This window comes from Nyctereutes procyonoides, unplaced genomic scaffold (genome assembly GCF_905146905.1).
Source record: "Nyctereutes procyonoides isolate TBG_1078 unplaced genomic scaffold, NYPRO_anot_genome, whole genome shotgun sequence".
Taxonomy (NCBI): Eukaryota; Metazoa; Chordata; class Mammalia; order Carnivora; family Canidae; genus Nyctereutes; species Nyctereutes procyonoides.
The window spans coordinates 13,020,214-13,037,397 of record NW_026575052.1 but is presented as its reverse complement, the minus strand read 5'-3'; the positions used below and the strand labels follow the sequence as shown (position 1 = coordinate 13,037,397).

Sequence of the window (17,184 nt, the reverse complement as noted above, 5' to 3'; positions counted from 1 at the left end):
GAAGGCGGTGCTAAACCACTGAGCAACCCGGGCTGCCCTTGCTTCAGTATTAAAATAAACTACTCAATTGGCCTAAAAGTAGATCAGGTGTTGGGTATCAAAACCCTTCACACTATATCCTAGTTAAATGGAGAGTCTAAAGTTGTAGAGAGAGAGAGAGGCAGGCAGAGAAGATATTTGCTAATGATATACCCAATAAGGGGTTAACATCCAAAATATATAAAGAACTCATGCAACTCAATATAAAAAAAAATTCAATTAAGAAATTGGCAGAAGACCCGAGTAGACATTTTCCCAAGGAAACAGATGGTTAATAGACACATGAAAAGATACTTAACATCACAATCATCAGGGAAATACAAAGCAAAACCACCTGAGGTATCACCTCACACCTGTCAGAATGTATCAAAAGACAAGTATCAAAAGACAAGAAATAGCAAGTGTTGGTGAGAATGTGGAGAAAAGGGAATCCTTGTGCACTGTTGGTGGAATGTAAATTGGCATAGTCTCTATGGAAAACAGTTCGGAGTTTCCTCAATTAAAAATAGAAAAAAATAAAAATAGAACTACCATATGATCCAGCAATTCCACTTCTGGGTATTTATCTGAAGAAAATGGAAACACTAATTCAAAAAGACATATGCACCCCTATGTTCATCGCATTATTTACAATAGCCAAGGCATGGAAGCAACCCTAGTATTCATCGATAGATGAATGGATAAAGAAAATGGGGTAAAAAAAAAAAAGAAAATGGGGTACATATACATATGCAATAGAATATTAGCCATGAAAAAGAATGAAATCTTGCTATTTTGACATGGACAGACTTAGAGGGTATTAGGCTAAATAAAAATAGGTCAGGGGCACCTGGGTGGCTCAGTGGTTGAGCATCTGCCTTTGGCTCAGGTTGTGATGCTGGAGGTCCTGGGGTCGAGTCCCGCATCAGGGCTATGTCTCTACCTCTCTTTTTCTCATGAATAAATAAATTAAATCTTCAAAAAAAAATAAAATTAGGTCAGAGAAAGACAAATGCTTTTCACTTTTATGGAATCTAGAAAACAAAACAAATGAAGAAAGCAAACAAAACAGAAACAGACTCATATATACAGGAGGCAAACTGCTGGTTATCAAAGTGAGGAAGGATCAGAGGCAGACAACATAGGTGGATTAAGAGGCACAAACTTCCACTTATAAAATAACTCATGGGGATATATAGCATAGGTAATATCAATAATGTAAAAACTCTGGTGACAGATGATAACAAGACTTCTGTGGTGGCCATTTCATAATGTATATAGATATCAAATCACTATGTTGTATATACTTGAAACTATCTAATATTGTATGTCAACTATACTTAAATTTTAAAAATGGAGGAGCAGGACCCCTGGGTGGCTCAGCAGTTGAGCGACTGCCTTTGGCTTAGGGCGTGATCCCAGTTCGGGGATCAAGTCCCACATCAGGCTCCCTGTGAGGAGCCTGCTTCTCCCTCTGCCTATGTCTCTGCCTGTGTCTCTCATGAATAAATAAACAAATCTAAAAATTAAAAAAAAATGGAGGAGGATTAGGGTGTTTTACTTTGCACTGACACAATGGCAATTCCAATTTGATATGTTTGCCCAATGGTATAAGGCAGTGGTATCACCATCCCTTAGCAAATAAGACAAAACCTGCCCTGGAAGCAACAGTCTAGCAGCTACAAGTTCTTGTTCTGGAACATTCCCAGAGGAAGGGCCCAGAATGACATTTCTGCTTTACTCTATATAGTACTATGTTTTGTTTTAAAGATTTTATTTATTTATTCATGAGAGACACACAGAGAGAGGCAGAGGGAGAAGTAGGCTCCTTGCAGGGAGCCCAATGTGGGACTCCATCACAGGACTCCAGAACCATGCCCTGAGCTGAAGGCAGACACTCAACCATTGAGCCACCCAGACGTTTCTATAGTACTATGGTTTTAATTCACTTGAGAGAATGGTAGATTTAGTCCTTCTAGAACATTCCATAAAGGAAGGATAAAGGGGAAGAGAAAAGGAAAGGAATATAGAGGCAAACAGAATTTGTATGTTCAAGCCAAACTCCTGTGATTTTTTTTAAAAGACTTTGAGAGAGAGAGAGAGAGAGAGTGCGAACATGCCCACAAGTAGGGGGAGTGGCAGGCAGAGAGAGAGGGAGAAGCAGGCTCCTTGTGGAGCAGGGAGCCTGATGCAGGGCTCAATCCCAGGACCCTGGGATCATTACCTGAGCCAAAGGCAGACGCCTAACTGAGTCACCCAGCCGCCTCCCCTCCCCCGTGACTTTTATAATCAGAAAATTTTATAGCTAGAAGACAGCTACTGACAAAACTTGAGGCCTTCAGGTTAAATGACTTGTCCAAATATCTACCTCAAGTTAATGGCAAGCCAAGATTCTTCAGGCTTTCTGTGTTCCAGTCTAGTTTTTGACCTTCAAACTAATGCTTCTCAACCATGGTTACGCATGAGAATTATCCAGAGCTTTTAAATGCCCAGCCTACACTCCAAACTAACTGAATTAGAATCTTGTGGCACAGAACACCTCGGTAGTTCAGTGGCTGAGCATCTGCCTTCAGCTCAGGTCATGATCCCGGGGGTCCTGGGATCAAGTCCCATATTGGGCTCCCCAAGGGGAGCCTGCTTCTCCCTCTGCCTATGTCTCTGTCTCTCTGCTTGTGTCTCTCATGAATAAATAAATAAAATCTTAAAAAAAAATAATCTTGTGGCAGGGGCACATACGTATCAGTATTTTTTTTAGCTTCTAATGTGAAGCCATGGTTAAGAATCACTGTCCTTGGGATGCCTGGGTGGCTCAGCAGTTGAGCATCTGCCTTTGGCTCAGGGCATGATCCCAGGATCCAGGATCAAGTCCTACATTGGGCTTCCTGTGTGGAGCCTGCTTCTCCCTCTGCCTGTGTTTCTGTCTCTCTCTGTGTCTCTCATGAATAAATAAACAAAATCTTAAAAAAAAAAAAAAGAACCACTGTCTTAGGGCATGGTGCCCCTCCCACCAAAGACAACCATAGCACAGATAAGGAGGATTCTATGAGCAGGTTTATTTTTTTTTAAATTTTTTTATTATTATTTATTTATGATAGAGAGAGAGAGAGAGGCAGAGACACAGGCAGAGGGAGAAGCAGGCTCCATGCACCGGGAGCCCGACGCGGGACTCGATCCCGGGTCTCCAGGATCGCGCCCTGGGCCAAAGGCAGGTGCCAAACCGCTGCGCCACCCAGGGATCCCTGTGAGCAGGTTTATTAAGATCATCTAGCAGAACCTCTTGGCAACCCCGTAAACTCCAGGCCATTCAAATTCTAAGCCAAGGTCGTATTTGCTACCCATGACCACTATTATCACCACCACTGGACTACACAGTATTATAGAACAGAATTCTGATAGCTGCATTTAACCCAGATTGAGATAGTTTTTCACAATCAAGAATTTTTTCTTGAATGTTACAAATGATGTATCCAAGCCTGTCTATAATTTGAGCTGAAGGGGCCATGATTGTAGAACCAAGGAATTAGCCCTGAAGCTGCTGCACAGGCCACTGTGACACCCCAATAGCTCCATCCTATTTTTCAAGGAAAGGGCAGCAGCGCCCTTATTCCACCCCCAAGCCAATCCTCACCTGATCTCCAGCCTTCTTGCCGATCTCAATTTTTCCCAGGACAGCACATTATCTAATAGCTGCTGCATGTTAACTCATAAAAACTTACTACAAAAGCTTTTAAAATGTTTATTTGTATTAAGGAGTGGAATGGTGCAAGAGTACAAAGAAACATAGGCATTTGGGCCCTTGTTTCCCTATTATTCACATTAGTTAGGGAAAAAGGAGATTAAGTAACATTAAAAGGAGTGGAAGAAATGAATATAAATATATCCAGGGTAGCTCAGTCCTCGAATTCACTAAAGGATGAACTGAAATTATTGGCCCAATTCACACTTATGTGAGAGCCTACAGAAATTACATTGCCTTTAACTGCTCTAGACCTGTGTGAAAAAGGGAAGTGGACAACATTTCTATTACAAGACAACAATATTTTATTGAAACATCTTTTTTGTCTAAAACTATGCATAGAGATTAATCTCTTGTTCATAAATTAGGGTAAGTCTAACATCACTATTCCAAACCAGCAGTATTTACAAAAATGAACCTTTTCTTTGCTTTATCACCAGGTTCACAGAACTAAATTTTAGACCAACTTCAGTCTAGCTTTTCAAATCTTCCTGCCATCAAATGCCCAGCAACCCTTATGGGGAAGGGGCAGCCTTTTGACAGCAATATTCATCATTCACCAGGAATGTAGAACCACAAGTGAACAACAACAAAAAGTTTAAATCATTCCAAACAATTCCTATTTGCTTTCCAAAAGCATGCTTTGTCTAATTCTCCCTTTCTATACAGACAGGGGGAGAGGGACCCCAGAGAGCATAATAATGTTAATTAAATTAACCTCTTAAAAAAAAATTGAAGATGGTTTAGTATCTGTACAGATGAACTGCCGTGGATGACATTAGTGGATAATAAAGTAAACTTTAAACCCTGTTAACAGGTACCTTGACAAATGGCCAGCTCTAATAGATACTTTTAATCCAGATCAAATGTGTAATTTTTTACTTTCTAGTTAAATACATTGCCAAAATCTTTCAAAGCAGATAGAGAATAGGCTCCTTGGAAATACAAATTAAAATGTTAAATAATAAAAAGTACCAGCTTATTATACAGTTTCTGACAGACTCCAATGTGCTGGCCATGAGAAAGTAATTCTATCTCAGTTGTTAGTAAAAAGGTGAATCTAGTAGACACATAAAATGACAATATTACAAGACTGTAGTGTCACCTGTCAAAACAAGAATATCAAGAATGGAATTTTCAGTAAACACTTGAGATGAAGGGCAATCAGAATACAAGAGAAAGCAAAATCCACATAAATTAATTCCTAATTTGAGAAATCAATAAAATGTATACATAAATTGATAAATACTGTCTCCATAGGTCACTAATTCCAAGGACTAGTTAGTAGTTATTTTCTAACTAAGTTATTACAGGACATTCTGGTGTATGCTCTCTTCTTGTGATCAGTTTGTTCTGGCAAGACTCCAATAAGCACGTGCCCTTGAAAACAGCTCAGCAGAAGGCAGCTCTGAGGCAATCACTTCATTTATAAATTTGCCAGATAATAAATACCAAGATTACAATAATCACGGACAGGACAAGCACCAGGATACAGATCTTCTTGCGAGATTTTTTCTGAGGAGAAAAATATATAAAAAAGACCCTCATGAAACAAATAAAATTTCTCATATCTAAGACTCCAAGAGTGCTTCATAAATTTGCCTCCTTGTAATTCAGCATTAACCCTATCTAGGCAGTATTTGTAACAAAATAAGTTATTTGTTCATGTGTATTTTAATAAAGGTTTTATATCTATTATAAAATGTTATGTTCATTATAAAAAATACAGACATGCAGAAAGAAAATAATCACCTACAGATAAAACTGTTGACATTTTGAATGTGTTTTCTCATCATCTTTTATCTATGCATATTGCTATTTGACAGAATTGGTATCATACTGTATGTATGATGTTCGATGTTTTTCTCACTTAACATTTTAGCATAAAAATATTATAAATTCTTCATAAACATCTCTTATAATTCCCGCATAATATAATATTGAGTGAATGTATATAATCTATTTCATAATTCCTTTACTGTCTGACACTAACATCATCACTCACTTTTTAAAAGGAAACACTATTATTAAATACAAATTTCTTCAAGAACATTTCCAGGTAAAATACAACAATCCTAGGAACATGGGAAATGACTGAAATGCTGCTTATTTCTAAAAAGCCATATAGCACCAAAGAGATGGGAAATGAAAAGGACCGCATTCACAATATTTGCATACTTGAGATAAAGACCCAAGTAAGGGTCATAAAACCAGAGTTTCATCTAATATGTAAAAGAATATCACTTCTTACAATGTAGAACAATTAACTTCCATTTATTCATAGAAAAATAACCTCCACAGGATAACCCCCTATTTATTCACAATAGCAGTTGGAATTGATTTTATGTCTATCCTCTACGGCTGTAGTCAACATAAAGTACCTGCAAAGTCATACTTTGTACCTATTCCTATACTAATTGAAACAAATTTTAGCTGTTAAGAATATAAAATTAGCCTTCTCCTAGATTTAGGTACTATGCCAGCTTACGGGGTTAGCTTTGTAGCTGAGACTTCCCTGTAAATTTATTCAAGGACTGATATCTTTTTGTAGATTTCTCTGCAGAAGAAAATATTAAAAATGGACTGGAGTGCAATTACGACCACCTGCCTCCAGCTTAAGCCTAAGCCAAAGGCTGCAGCTGCTCTCAATGTGTCAATGAGATGTGACAGCTCATGAAGTATACAGCACAATGACTTTCTTTGATAAGTGCTTTTACCTGATAGTAAGCAGCTCGCTGTAACTGATCAGTGGCTCTCTCTACATGTACCTCTGAGCTTTCCACATTGGCTTCTATGCTGTCTGCAAAAAACAAAGAAGGGCAGTGGATATTTTTTATCATAACTGATGTTTCAAGACTGTAAATTAAACATACTCCTTATGTCATTGGTCCTGGTTTCACCACCACCATTCCAACTAGCCAGCCATGTAATCAAAATTACTAACCGGGTAAGAGAATAACTCTGTTCTTTGGGAATAAAGGATTATGAAGTAGGCAACTCACCACAAAATGGTTCAGGAAAAATTATGTATACACATGTATATTTGGAGAAAAAGAGGGCAAATCTAAACCAAATGAGGGTAGAATGTTAAGAGGTAAATCTGGGTAAAGGTTTTAAGGAATTCCTTGTAGTCTATTTTTGCAACTTTTCTAACCTTGAAATCATCTCCAAATAAAAAGCTTAGAAAAAAAGGTTACTAATCCCAAAATTGTGCAAGTTTCTGGAGATAAAAGCTGGGAAGACAACAGCTATTTCCCTAAACAGCCAAAGACCTAAAAAGAGGCTATGGCAAGTGAGCTGAGTAATCATGCCCATCTCACTAGTGTCTATATTTGACAATAAAAAGGGGACTAAAAAATGAATTTAATAATTTTTAAATGGCATTCCTAAATTCCTAAGACATGTCTAACTGACTTCTTCACACCAAGAAGTTGGTACTTCTTCAGTACCAACTATCAACTCACCTTGAGGTTAAAAGTATCAACAATACATACCAATTAGATCACCTTGATCATGGATCATCATGGCCAAATCTTTAAATATTTGATTGACATCCAAAATATCAGCCTAAAGAACACAAAAAACAATTAACATTAAGCAACACGTTAGACAATTCAATTCCTTCTACTTAGCTAAAATTTTGGCTGTAAACATAACACAGATGTTTCTAAGGCTTATAAATCACCCTTTCTCCATAAACTGAAAATGAAAATAAAGTTAATTAATAGCTACTAAATGCCTATTATGTGCCAAGAACTATACCAGGTAGGTAATTAAGCACAGATTTTTGGAGCCTAGTAGAGAGGATCCAGAGTCTTGCTGTGTGAAGTTAATCTTCCACCATCCTGTTGTACCATCTTAGGTTAAGAAACTCTCTGGGCTGCCCCCTCTAAAATGTGGACAATGATAGTACCTATCTCATACTAAAGCACAGAAGCACTAAATAAATTGATATATTTAAAGTTCTTAGAACTGTGCAATAAGCACTTCCTAAGTGTCAGCTATTACTAATCATTAGTTGGTCCTCATGACAACACAATGAGACATATATTATCCCCATCATGCACAAGAGAAAACTGGGGGGCAGCCCTGGTGGCTCAGCGGTTTAGCGCTGCCTTCAGCCCAGGGTGTGATCCTGGAGACCTCAGGATCGAGTCCCACGTCAGGCTCCCACATGGCGCCTGCTTTCCCTCTGCCTGTGTCTCTGTCTCTCTCCCTCTCTGTGTCTCTCATGAATAAATAAAATCTTAAAAAAAAAAGAATAAGAGAAAACTGGGGCTCAGAGAAGTTTGATGACTTGTCCCAAGGTCTCAAAGATAGCAAGTGGCAGAGCTCAGAATGAAAAGTTCATGATGTTTTCATTACATTACTATGCCTCTTTGAAGTTACATTAACCAGCCACTCTAGGAAGTCAAGTATCTTTGAGGATAATAACGCTCAGGGAGGTTATCTACCTGTCTAGTCACAACGCTTGTCAGTGAAGAAACTAAGCATTGCAGCCAGAGTATCTCTAAAGCACTTGCTCTTGCAACTGAAATACACTGCCTCTTAGAAGGCTAGGATAAAAACAATGCCTTGAAAGCCACAGCTTCCAAACCATAACTTGGCAAGAGCTTACCAGCACGTCAATTACCCACTAAGAGTCTGCTGGAGTCAGTCAGGACAGTCTACTAGTTGCTTGCTGACTAACAGGGATAGGAGGTGGGGGGGTGGAGTCAGTACACAACAAGATAAATAAGAAAAGTCATTAATATAGAAGTGACTGGTAAATGGTAAAGGAAAGTGTGCACAGGAAGGCTTGCAGGAGAGGTACAACTTGAGGTATACCTCACAGCAAAAGAGAAGCCATATAAACAAGCAGATGATTGAGTTAAAGAGCAAACAGCCCAGCTTGGATGTAACATGCATGTGAAACTGGGATTTATAAGAAATATACAAGGCACCTGAGTGGGTCGATCAATTAAGCATCTGCCTTTGGCCTGGGTTATGATCCTAGGATCCTAGGATTAAGCCTCACATAGAGTTCCCTGCTCAGCAAGGAGTCAGCTTCTCCCTCTCCCTCTGCCCCCACCCCCAACCCGCTCGTGCTCTCTTCCTGGTTCTCTCTCTCTCAAATAAATAAATAAATAATCAATCTATATTTAGTCTTCATCCCACTCCTGGAGCAAAGATCCTAAATCCCTTGAAGTTTCCTAAGTGGTAAAAGAAAGGAAACTATCTTTTGGTGCTTCTAACAAATCCTGTTCAACCACACTTGAAGTTAAAGAACAAGGCTTTTGGAAAGCCCTTCAGGATGGGGGCTGGAGGCCAGGGAGACCTCTGTTATCAGAGGGCTGGAGGCTGAATCAACCACCAACAGCCAGATTTAATCCATCGAGTCCCACATTGGGCTCCCTACATGGAGCCTCCGCCTCCTTCTCCCTCTGCCTGTGTCTCTGCCTCTCTCTCTCTCTCTGTGTGTCTCTCAGGAATAAATAAATAAAATCTTAAGAAAAAAAAACTTATGGCTATTTGTCCATTTCTTTTTTTTTAATTTTTTTTAATTTATTTATGATAGTCACAGAGAGAGAGAGGCAGAGACACAGGCAGAGGGAGAAGCAGGCTCCATGCACCGGGAGCCCGACGTGGGATTCGATCCCGGGTCTCCAGGATCGCGCCCTGGGCCAAAGGCAGGCGCCAAACCACTGCGCCACCCAGGGATCCCGCTATTTGTCCATTTCTAACCTACAAAAATAGGAGCCTAAAATAACAGTTGATAAATGAGGGAGAACAGCTGAGTATCTGGAAAATAAATCTCCAAGTGACTCTAAGGCATTTTCAGAGTTCAGAGCCACTGCCACAGATGAAGGTCATTGAGGAACTCCAAGTTTCTCCCCTTTGCAAGCCCCTTCTCCTCACTGCCCTCAAGGATGACATTCTAGCTGCATGGAGGATTAAATTCCTCAGATTTAAGAATATACTAGTCATTATGTAAAGTTAAAGGTTGGAAAATCAGGTAAGAAAATCCTCAAGACCTTCACCCTCACCTCAAAAACTGTTCCTGTTTCTCTGCTCTAAAGTCATATCCACAACTTGGGATTCGACTTTGGGATGCACAAAAATTAAGTCGACTTTTTGGCCTGCCTTTATTCTGAGCTATTCAGACAAAGCAAAGAGGCTCTCTCCATAGAATCCCACCTGAAGTTGGCATTGAGGTCTGGGGGGGAAGGTCTTTTTTTTTTTTTTTTTTTTAAGATTTTACTTATTGAGATGCCTGGGTGGCTCAGTGGTTATGTGAGCCTGCCTTCAGCTCAGGGCATGATCCTGGATTGCCAGGGTTGAGTCCCACATCAGGCTCCCTGCATGGAGCCTGCTTCTCCCTCTGCCTCTATGTCTCTCATGAATAAATAAATACAATCCTAAAAAACAAAGATTTTATTTATTTATCTGAGAGAGAGAGAGAGAGAGCTGGGGAGAGAGAGCATGAATAGGGTGCGGGGCAGAGGGAAAGGGAGAAGCAGACCCTCTGCTGAGCAGGGAGCTCAATGAGGGGCTCCATCCTAGGACTCTGGGATCATGACCTGAGCCAAAGACAGATGCTTATCTAACTGAGCTACCCAGGTGCCATGGGGTCAAAGTCTTAATGAGGAATAAAATATTTGTTTGCCTTACTCTGTTCTTCATGCATATTCTCACAGAAACCATGTAAGATATGGTAACTGAGGAAAGGATTTGAGTCTTCTCGGGCACCGTGACCAGTACCATCATAAGAGTAGTTCAAATTCACCATAATTACATTAAGATATAATATGTAAATCAATAAGAATTCATTTCATGCTTTTTCATAATAAATGAGAGAAAATCCGGGTGGATTAGAGTGTAGATACATGGAGTCAAAAGACACAACCTGGCTCTCACCTCCAGCTGCCGAATGGCTGTTTCTCTCTCTTTAATAAGTTCCAGATCCTGTTCAGTGATGGCCACCTCATCCTCCTGGCTCTGCATCTGGTTCCACTCCTCATGGCTGCAAGGAGACAAGCATACTAGTTGATTCTTCCTCTGTAAAGTGTGCATGAGACACTTTACAACATTTCTACTACCAGCAGGGCCTATCCAAGGACATTACAGGGCTCCACTTCCTCTGGTATCAATACAAAGTACTTGAGGGCCACATTCTTCATAACTGGAGGCAAAGAGTTGATAATAGCTAGAAAACAAAGTCTCAGCTTCCCTGGGCTAAACTGAGATGCAGCAGGATTATGAGGGATGGGACTCCTTGCGGTTTTCCAGTTAGGGGTGCACTCTGCAATCTTGCTAGGGCTTGCTAGACAAGGAAAACAGAGATTTGAAGTCAATGAAACATACTGGTCCATCCTCTTCTAGAGCACTCTCAAAGTGCAAGCTGAGATGGTCTCTTGGGTACTAAATGAGTGGAGAAGAGCAGGCTAAGCGACCTGTCAATGCATCTCCAATTAGTCTAACAGATTTACACCTTCTGGTTTTCAGAACATTCCTTGAGGGTATGCTTTTGGTTAAATGCCTCTTAAGAGAAAACTAAAATAAAAAGCTACTGAAATGTTATAACTCTTCTTTCAGGTACCATATTTAAAAGAAATGCTATGATGCTAGACAACACTTTGAAAATCCAGTATTAAGCATTTTCCCAACAATGTTCATAAAGCAGACATCATCTCCACAGTATTTCCTCCATGCGCTGGAGATACAAAACGGAGTTAAGAGGGTGCCTTGGCGGCTCAGTGGTTGAGCCTCTGCCTTTGGCTCAGGTCAAATGATCCCCGAGTCTGGGATCGAGTCCCACATTGGGCTCCCCACAGGGAGCCTGCTTCTCCCTCTGCCTATGTCTCTGCCTCTCTCTCTCTCTGTCTCTCTTATGAATGAATAAATAAAATCTTTAAAAACAAAAACAAAAAACAAAAACGGAGTAAGACAGCACCCTGTAGGCACCCCTTTGAGGTGCTCACAGTGTAGTGGGGAGAGAGATACGTATCTTTGATAAAGCAATTTACATTCTGAATTAATATCACCAATACATTTCTATGGAATTAGTTAATTCAGTTTGGAGAAATTAAGAAAGAAGATGTCTTTCAGATGCAAACTGTTTGCTTTGTCTTGTACTACTCCTAAAAGAACGAGCTGCCTCCATTTTGGATGGATATGGTAAACAGAGATCCAAGAACTTTGAAAAACTTACTTCTGAATTAGAGGTAAAATCTTAATCTGTAGATTTGTGTATTTGTACTTATTCCTAGTGAGGCAAGCTCTCCCCCCAACACAAAGACATCGGGGATTTCCCTGGCTTTTTTACTCACCTTGAAATTGTTCCTTCCCTATTCAAATATCTTGGAAAAGCCCAAGGTTTTGACTTTTATTTTATTTGGTGGATTATAAGTCACCCACCCCAGGTCTCCCTTTATTTTTCCTTCTTTTCCACATGATTTTGAAAATTAGAAGTAAGTAGAAAGTATAGAATCCCATCTCAACTAGCCAGCAGGTTGTACGGAAAATTCCTTACCCATCAAATGAGACGAGCTGCTCCTCTCTTTGCCTCTCCTCCGCCTAGAAAGCAGATGGCATTATTGCTGCTGTTATCCAGAAACATGCCACAGACAGACACATAAAACAATGGCTTCCTTTCGCTACAGTATAAAGAAGCAACATTCCCTTGGCTCCAACAGGATCTGTAAGATGACACAGGGCTCTGGCAATCTGTCTCAACTAGAAAATGGGTGTGAAGTAGTTGAAATCAAATCTGGGCTCAGAATGGTAACCTTACTGAATAGGATGGAGATAACATGGATAGGAGAGAGGAGTAAACAACAGTAATAGTGATAACTTATTTTATAATCTTCAGGGGGTAAAATAAGGGAAAGAGTTGAAAACTTGCAAGGAAATAAATTTTCAGAATATGTAAACATTAAAAAATGGAGATTTATGGCATATCAGGCACTAAAGTGGCAGACTCATTTCAAAAATCAGTCTAATGCATGTATTAAAAGAAGTTAAAAGAGCAATCTATTCCCATTAAAAAGTCTTTCCTTCCTTATAATAGCAGTAATTAAAAAAACAAGCAAAACGAAGAAAATTTCAAAATTTTACCCACCTAGAGGAACACCATGAGGTTTTCTTGTTGTTTTTTAACTTTTACTTTTTTCCCAAATCAAGAGACAAAACACTGCTAGCGTCAAGTCTACCTCTGCTCTCCTCCAATTACAATGCCCCCTCCTGCACCCTTAAAGTAACCACTACCCTGACTGTAGTGATCATTTTCCTGTATTTTTAATATAGTGATATATGTATCCCTATTTACTATAACACTTTACCTGCTTTTGAACATCACGTGAGTGGAATTATACTGTCCGTATTCCTTCATGCTTTGACTGGATCATGCCTGATTGTGCCAGATCCATCCCTGATGCTGAATGTAACTGTGGGTCATTTATTTTCTTTGCTGTATAATATTATAGTATGTGAATATATCACAGCACATTTATCTATTCTGCTGATGGACATTCAAATGCTTCCAATTTTTGACTAGACAAATAATGCTGCTATAAACATTCTTATATCCTGATATAAACATTTACTGTTTTCTCTAGGGTAAAACTAACGTGTTCTGAAGTTACAAGCAAAATGTTTTCCAGTGATTGTTCCCATTTACACTATAACCATCCAGGGAGGAAAGTTCCTGTTGCATCATAACAACCACCCTTAGTGTTCACAGAATTTTAAAATTTTGCCCTACATTTGGATATGAAATAGTAGCTCACTGTGGTTTTAACTTGCAATTTCATGACTATTAAGTTGAGTATTTTTCCATCTGTTTGACCATTACTCAAAATAATACTAAAATGTTATCTGCCGTTTTCACTGTGTTGATATTTACATTCATGGAACAAAGAGTGGTGGAAGACTGTCTGGGTGGCTCAGTCAGTTGAGTGTCTGATTCTTGATCTCAGCATCATAAGTTCAAGCCCCCATTGGGCTCCGTGTGGAGCCTACTTTTTTTTTTTTTAAAGACCGTATTTATTTATTTCAGAGAGAGAGAGAGAGAGAGAGAGAGAGAACGCACACATGAGCAGGGGGAGGAGCAGAGGAAGAGGGAGAGGATCTCCAGCAGATTCCTTGCTGAGCACAGAGCCTGATGCAAGGATCAATCCTGGGACCTTGAGATCACAATCTGAGCCGAAATCAAGAGTCTGACACTTAACCGACTCAGCCACCCAGGCACCCCATCACATGGAGCCTACTTAAAACAAACAAACAAACAAACCACAGCAATGGTGGATAAAACTTTTTTTAAAGTATGTCAAGCCCCAGTGTGGGGCTTAAACTCAAGAGCCTGAGATCAAATGGATGCCTGGGTGGCTCAATGGTTTAGAGCCTGCGTTCGGCCCGGGGCGTGATTCTGGAGTCCCGGGATCGAGTCCTACATCGGGCTCCCTGCATGAAGCCTGCTTCTCCCTCTGCCTCTCTCTCTCTCTCACATAAATAAATAAAATCTTAAAAAAAAAAAAAAAAGAGCCTGAGATCAAGACCTGAACTGAGATCAAGAGCTGGATACTCAACCAACTGAGGCACCCAGGCATTCCTAATTGCTGGCATTTTAACACAAATCCAAGGCAGTGACACCAAACTGTTCTAGGGTTATTATATTCTTCATCACTATACACAAGGGGTGAAAAAGCCAGTTTGTCCTTAACGAAGCCATTAAAATTATAGATTAAGTAAATCTCAACACTTCAATACAGGTCTCAAAAAAAAAGTCCTGTATGATGAGATGGGAAATACACATAAAGCACTTCTGCTGCCTACAGAAATACAAAGCTTATCTCCAAGAAAAGAATGCATGTAATTGAGTTGCTGGGTAAACTACCTACTTTCTTTTAGGGAACATAATTTTACTTATTTAATATAGTTTATAAATAAAACTTTTATAAGCTTTAAAAAACACGTAAGCTTTTTAAATAAAATCTGTTTATATTAGGGCACCCGGGTGCTATAGTTGGTTAAGTGTCTGCCTTCGGCTCAGGTCATGATCCCAGGGTCCTGGGATTGAGCCTCACATCAGGCTCCCTGATGAGCAGGGAGTCTGTTTCTCCTTCTCCCTCTGTGCACTCCTTCTCTCTCCCTCTCCAATAAATAAATCAATAAATTTTTAAAAAAATTTGTTTATACACACACACACACACACACACACACACAAACTCCTATATGTATGATACATATAAGGAATAACTGACAACCTATGGTTATTCAAATGGGTATTTGGCAGATAAGTTCTTGAACATAAACAATGTAAGCCTGTCACTTCAAGGAAAACAATGGACAGTGTGTGTTGCCAGTGATAGAAAACTAGCTTTCAAATTAAAAAACAGAATGCTGGAAAACTTTTATCTATCACTTGTGAACTTAAGAAATTCACAACTCTCTTTAAGTCTCCAAAAGACTTTTCTGATAAAACTAAAGATACTATACCTTTTGATATTGTATAATGAAATATATCAACATTTGGAAGACCTTCATAACTCAGGGAATCAATATTTTCCAAATGATAGATACATGATATAAAAATCATACATGGAAAAAAGATCCAATCAAAATATAAGACATATCAACAGATTTGGATATAGTAGAGTATGAAAAAGTCATTAACATGGTTTTAGACTCTACAATTCCACTAACTTTTGTCAAATTTTGATGCGTCAAAGAATAATATAAACAATGATCTGAAGAGGTTAATTAAAATACTCCTTCCTTTTCTAATTGCAGATCGCTGTCAGGCTGGATTTTCTTCAGATACCTCAACCAAAACAACATAGCACAACAGACTGAATACAGAAGCCTATATGAAAATCTAGCTTCCTTCTGTTAAGCCAAATTTTCAAAATATTTGCAAAAATGAAAACAATACCACTCTTCCCACTAAATTTTTGTTTTGGAAAAGTAGTTATTTTTAATGAAAATGTCACATATATTTATGTTAATATATACTGGTTTATTATTATTTGTAAATGAATAAACATTTTAAAAACTTCACACTTTTAATTTCTAATATATATCAATAGATACCACTCGTACAAGTAAAAGCTCTTTGGTGTCCCTAATAATGTTTAAGTGTAATAGGGTCCTGAGATAGAAAATCTTAGAAACTACTCTTCTACTGGGTTGTATCTTTTTCATACTGATTCATAGGAAGTCTTTATATATACTAGTCCCTTGTCAATTATATATATAGCAGTATCTTCTCCCTGTCTGTAGGTCTGTAGTTTGCCTTTTCACATATTTACCACTTTCTTTGCTCTTCATTCTTTTCTGCTTTTATGCCTTCCCATCTGGGATCACCTTCCTTCTGCCTGAAGTACATTTTCTAGTTAAATCATCTATCCATAAAGTTTTTAGTTGCTCAGCTTAACTCTCTAGGAGTTCACATCTTCTATTAGATTTTGACCTTAGTATTTTCTTTCTTTTTTTTTTTTTTAAATTTTTTTTTAACTTTTTTTTATTTATTTATGATAGTCACAGAGAAAGAGAGAGAGAGAGAGAGAGAGAGAGAGAGAGAGAGAGAGAGAGAGAGAGGCAGAGACACAGGCAGAGGGAGAAGCAGGCTCCATGCACAGGGAGCCCGACGTGGGACTCGATCCCGGGTCTCCAGGATCGCGCCCTGGGCCAAAGGCAGGCGCCAAACCACTGCGCCACCCAGGGATCCCTGACCTTAGTATTTTCATGGCTCTTTGCTACTTTTGAGAAGTTGGGTTGTTAAAATTTAGCATTTGTTAATTTGTTTCACACGAAGGTCTAGTCCAAATAACCTAGCCTGCTACATTCTAGGAAATAGATTCATTGTTTCTGTTTTTAATGTAAGACAAATATAATAATAATAAAGAAATTACATATACTCCTACCTGTCACTTTTTTAAACCTTTGTGCATATTCCTTTCTAGTCTTAGACCACAGGCATACATATTTTTTTAAATTTATTTTTATGGGATCCCTGGGTGGCGCGGGATCCCTGGGTGGCGCAGCGGTTTGGTGCCTGCCTTTGGCCCAGGGCGCGATCCTGGAGACCCGGGATCGAATCCCACGTCGGGCTCCCAGTGCATGGAGCCTGCTTCTCCCTCTGCCTGTGTCTCTGCCTCTCTCTCTCTCTCTCTCTCTGTATGACTATCATAAATAAATTTAAAAAAAAATAAATTTATTTTTATTAAAAAAATTTTTTTTTAAGTAGGCTCCTTTCCCAATGTGGGGCTTGAACTCATGACCCTGAGATCAGGAGTCACATGCTCTACCAACTGAGCCAGGCAGCACCCTGCATACATACTTTTTTATATAGGTTGTACCAATCTGGCATCTTCACAACAGCTAATGTCTATGTTTGTTATTATGGGGGGGATAATAAAAGCTAATGGTCAAAATGGTCAGAATTAGGAGGG

General features: G+C 39.2%; 1 protein-coding gene across 1 annotated transcript in view; it reads right to left on the bottom strand.

Moving 5' to 3' along the window:
* Window positions 1-3,740: 3,740 nt before the first annotated feature.
* The window catches only part of STX12 (syntaxin 12), a 35,895-nt gene continuing 22,451 nt past the window's right edge, over window positions 3,741-17,184 (bottom strand). Inside the window, exons 5-9 of the mRNA XM_055332379.1 lie at window positions 12,267-12,310; window positions 10,652-10,757; window positions 7,249-7,321; window positions 6,472-6,554; window positions 3,741-5,269 (exon numbers count right to left, since the gene is read on the bottom strand). Coding sequence (XP_055188354.1) covers window positions 5,177-5,269; window positions 6,472-6,554; window positions 7,249-7,321; window positions 10,652-10,757; window positions 12,267-12,310 — 399 coding nt within the window. The 3' untranslated portion in view covers window positions 3,741-5,176. The remainder of the gene's footprint in view (window positions 5,270-6,471; window positions 6,555-7,248; window positions 7,322-10,651; window positions 10,758-12,266; window positions 12,311-17,184) is intronic.